At 42.7% G+C, this 3,876-nt stretch overlaps 3 protein-coding genes across 3 annotated transcripts; all 3 read right to left on the minus strand.

The window, feature by feature from the left end:
* Positions 1-461: 461 nt before the first annotated feature.
* Positions 462-842, minus strand: LACBIDRAFT_306724 (uncharacterized protein; the record flags this gene model as incomplete). The annotated part of the gene is made up of 1 exon (XM_001891068.1): positions 462-842. The coding sequence occupies one exon, from the start codon at positions 840-842 to the stop codon at positions 462-464; it is 381 nt and encodes a 126-aa protein (XP_001891103.1).
* A 24-nt stretch (positions 843-866) lies between these two features.
* LACBIDRAFT_306725 (uncharacterized protein) lies at positions 867-1,372 on the minus strand (the record flags this gene model as incomplete). The annotated part of the gene is made up of 3 exons (XM_001891069.1): positions 867-995; positions 1,049-1,194; positions 1,252-1,372. 3 exons carry the CDS (start codon positions 1,370-1,372, stop codon positions 867-869), a joined length of 396 nt encoding a protein of 131 aa, XP_001891104.1.
* A 1,489-nt stretch (positions 1,373-2,861) lies between these two features.
* Positions 2,862-3,451, minus strand: LACBIDRAFT_336141 (uncharacterized protein; the record flags this gene model as incomplete). Its single annotated transcript, XM_001891070.1, has 3 exons — positions 2,862-2,881; positions 2,913-2,916; positions 3,095-3,451. 3 exons carry the CDS (start codon positions 3,449-3,451, stop codon positions 2,862-2,864), a joined length of 381 nt encoding a protein of 126 aa, XP_001891105.1.
* Positions 3,452-3,876: the final 425 nt, after the last annotated feature.

Raw genomic sequence — 3,876 nt, forward strand, 5'->3', positions numbered from 1 at the left:
ACAAAGGAGGGCTGTTGGAGACCTCCCACAGTTTGGAGAACAATGAAAATAATCACATGCAGATTGAATGGACAGCCACCATACCAGACCATTGCAATAATACCATAGAGATGGGATTATACCATACAAATGGAATCATACCATACATCATACTATTCATACCATATGATTGACTTGTGATCATACCATCAATCATACCATACCGTGGAAATGGAATATGGAATCATACCATCATACTATACCAAATGAAAGGAACCATACCACATCAATCATCATACCATTCAAAACTTTCAATATACCTCTACCATAACTGTTTCTGCACATGTGAATGCAATTTCATCTCTATCAAAGTAGATATTAGCCAGCCACTATAATTTTACCCTAAATAAGAGCTTACCATTGGAAGTTATATTTTGATATGCTCTTTCTAATCTCTCCAACTCAAACTTTTGATTGCACACTTAATCTCTAAGCCTTTGCTTGAGGGCTCTGGCATTGAGTATTAACTGAAGAAATTTATTGCCAATCAGATCCCTCAAATTTGCTTGATCCCTCACACCAAGCTTTTTCTTCTTTGTTTTAATGGTATCCTCTATAGCCTTTTGCTTCTTTGCTACAGCCAGACATGCTGACAGGACATCTTCCACCAACATATCATCTCCATAGTCACCAGAAATTAGCTTTTGATCAAGCTCTCCCAAGTCACCTGCAAATGCATTCCTTGCAGTATACAAAACCATTATCTCTTTGACAGCATTATTTGCAATATTCTTTGACTGTCTTGCCAAGGGCTTAGTCTGTGCCATAACCTGGTCTTTCCATTCTTTCTCAAGAAGAGGCATTTCTAGACCAAGTTCTTGGAGAATTTACTCAGCCCCAATCTTCTTTTCTAGGCAATGCAGCCATTTATGTTGAAGCCATTTTTCCATCACCTTGAATGACTTTTTCTCTAGGTGTTTCACCTGAGTATCAATTGTGAACAGATGATGGTAGAACTATTTTAGACAATCATTAAATTTTTTTTCAAGGATGACACATGACAGCTTACCCCTGCCACACACATTGATGGAATTATTAACTTTATGGAACTCCAGAAGCATTCACAGCCCTCTCCATCAGAGAGTCCAAAACCTTCACATTTACGGGGGTGGTAGATTAGTTGGCATGGCCACTGGTGACCATATGCATGAAACACTGCAAGTGCAAAAATAATGCATGCTATAAATTCCTCCAGAAAACCCTATATCCTGCACCTTCTCTCCAACTGACAACCAATATCATAGAGTATCCCCACAGTCATTGACAAAGGCAAATTCAAAAAAAGCTCCTTGATCAATGCTAAAGCATAGTATTGGGCCCTGCCAACTGTCATGTGGAGGAGGCCATTTTTATCCTCACCAAGGACCAACCACTCACTGTCCTCAACCACAGTCAGCAGGCCTTGGGCAATTTTTAAACACAGGACAGGGCAGTTGTATTTTGCTCTTCTGAGATGGTTGCCAAGGAATTTGTGGGTGCACTTCCATGCCTCACCTATCCTGCAGATGGGAATGAGGATGCTATGGAATCTGAGGTGAAATCCTGGCAGGAAGGGGACATGAAGGCACTGGCAATGGTCAGTGGCATGGGAGTGGACTTCAGCCATGAGGACGTTAATTTGAAATTAGAGATTCACTACTCAGTGCCTCAAAACATCTTCAGGTTCTTGCATGAATCTGAGAAAGCAGGAAGAACTTGCCAATCTGCATACATCACCACATTTTGGCATCTGAGGGAGATGCCTTCCCACAACACCAATGATTTAGGGGTGAAAGAGATGGCTGATTACCTGAGGATAACAGACTGCAGGTGCACCTCACTCTCCCCCCCAAATATGAAGACTTGCAGTGAAGATGGTACAGCTGCCCTCTGCAACACCTGCCAGAGCCTATTGATATTGAATTTAGAGACTGACCATTCGCCATACCAACAGCAACCCATTAGAAAAGGCACCTGCAAATTGGCCATGCAGTGCATGCTGGACAATAAGCCCCAACACTCACTACCTGCCAGAGTTCTGGTAAGCAGCTCATTAGCAGTATGATGAGATCTTTCTGACATTCAGCACTGTCCTCCATCATCAGACAGCTCCCCTGCCCCAGGCCATCCCAGGGTTACCCCAATTTCCTTCAACATCAGCAGTGCCACCTTACTGAAGAGTCTCCATGCTGCCCTTTGTCGCCTCTGCCCCCTCACTGCTATCCTCCTGTTTCGATCTTGGAGTTTCTTGTCTGGCAGTTTGTGGAGCAGGGCTTGTAATGACTTCCCAAGAGATCAGACACCCAACAGAGCCTGCCATACATGGCTGACATTCAGGAAGTTGTCTAATTCAGTGTCAGACATACAGAGCCCAGTCATGTATCCCCACTTGTCCATACTGGTTTTAGTTGTGCTGACTGTGATCAGCCTGCTTGTTTGTGGTTGAGGTCCTGGTCAGATTTACAGGCTCCATCAAGGCTGGGAGATGATTTCTGAAAATGGCAGTATGGGGCATCAGGAAAATCACTTTTTTCCTGGGACAAACATGTTTGTAAGCTTTTCCCCAGGGTGTTACAAGACATCACAGGATGTTCTGGGGAAACACAAGGGCAATTTGAACTGTCCTGAGATAACCTGAAACTACTGGTATAGTAGATTTCAATAAAAAGAACATTCCTTCTCGTATATGAATCATCATGATCAAAATAAGACTGGAATGAGAAGAAAATACACCATAGTCCAGATATTGGTTGACCTACAAAAACTGCAACAACGAAGAGGATGAAGTATCTTTTGCAAAACATATTCCTTTTTTCTGTTCTTTTTGCACTAGAAGGTGGCATTTAATTTGGTTCCAATGCATCTATATACATTGAATTTAGTTCAAAACTCACAGGGCTATGGACCAATTACTGGTGAAGAATTGGCACAAAAACGGTAAATGTTATCAGAGGTCATTGTAAACATCAAAATATTAGGGCTCTTAGACTGTTCTTAAGCTCTAATTTGTGTGCTTCCAACAAGCTTAAAATTGCATGAAATGGAGCAGAATTCATGATGATATAAGATATGTTACATCTCTAGCCTTTGCATTGTCGGGATCTTGGTATTCAAAACATAGGATGATGTTTTGAAGGGATAGCTCCGCCTTTGCAAGGACCAGGCCATGAGATGAGATGGGACTGTCATTAACACAAGCAGTAGCTGGGAATATCCCAGTATGGGCACCACATTGACCATGGGGATGAGATGATGAGGATTCAAGGATGTGAACATGTCCTAGAGATGCCAGAGGGCTGGGTGCAGATGCCTTAGCTTCAGCCTCCAATGAGTCAATCCAGAAGTTCTTCAGTTGTCGCTGGGCAGGCATGGTATTCTCAATGTAATGTTGACTTTGCTTGCCACTTGGAAGAGCCTCCTTTGCTTCCGGCATAGCTTTGTTGACAGTATAAATAGAGCTTTCACAGAGAGAAAGTAGTGCAGCCCTGAGCAAGAAGTCGAAGGTTGCAGCACATGGACAGCAGTGACAGTAATCAATGCAATGTGCTTATTTGCATTTGCTTGTGAGTGGACTATCACATTGAGCATAACACAGTGTGCTGGTCACAACTGTATACACTGGATGGTTTGCATGCTGGTAAGTACCATAATACTCATTATCTTGAGCTCAAGTTGAACTCATAGACATGCCAAAACTGCAGTGTCGAAGACGAGAGGCTGTGCTTATGCTGTTTTTTTGCTGGGTGGAATTTTAGCTGGCAGGGGGAGGACATCTTGCACAGTATGTCCTTTACTTCTCAATCAATCCCCATTGTCTTGGGCTTAAATTAAACCCACTGGCATACATGTAGTCAGCCA

Source organism: Laccaria bicolor, genomic scaffold (genome assembly GCF_000143565.1).
Source record: "Laccaria bicolor S238N-H82 LACBIscaffold_326 genomic scaffold, whole genome shotgun sequence".
Lineage (NCBI taxonomy): Eukaryota > Fungi > Basidiomycota > Agaricomycetes > Agaricales > Hydnangiaceae > Laccaria > Laccaria bicolor.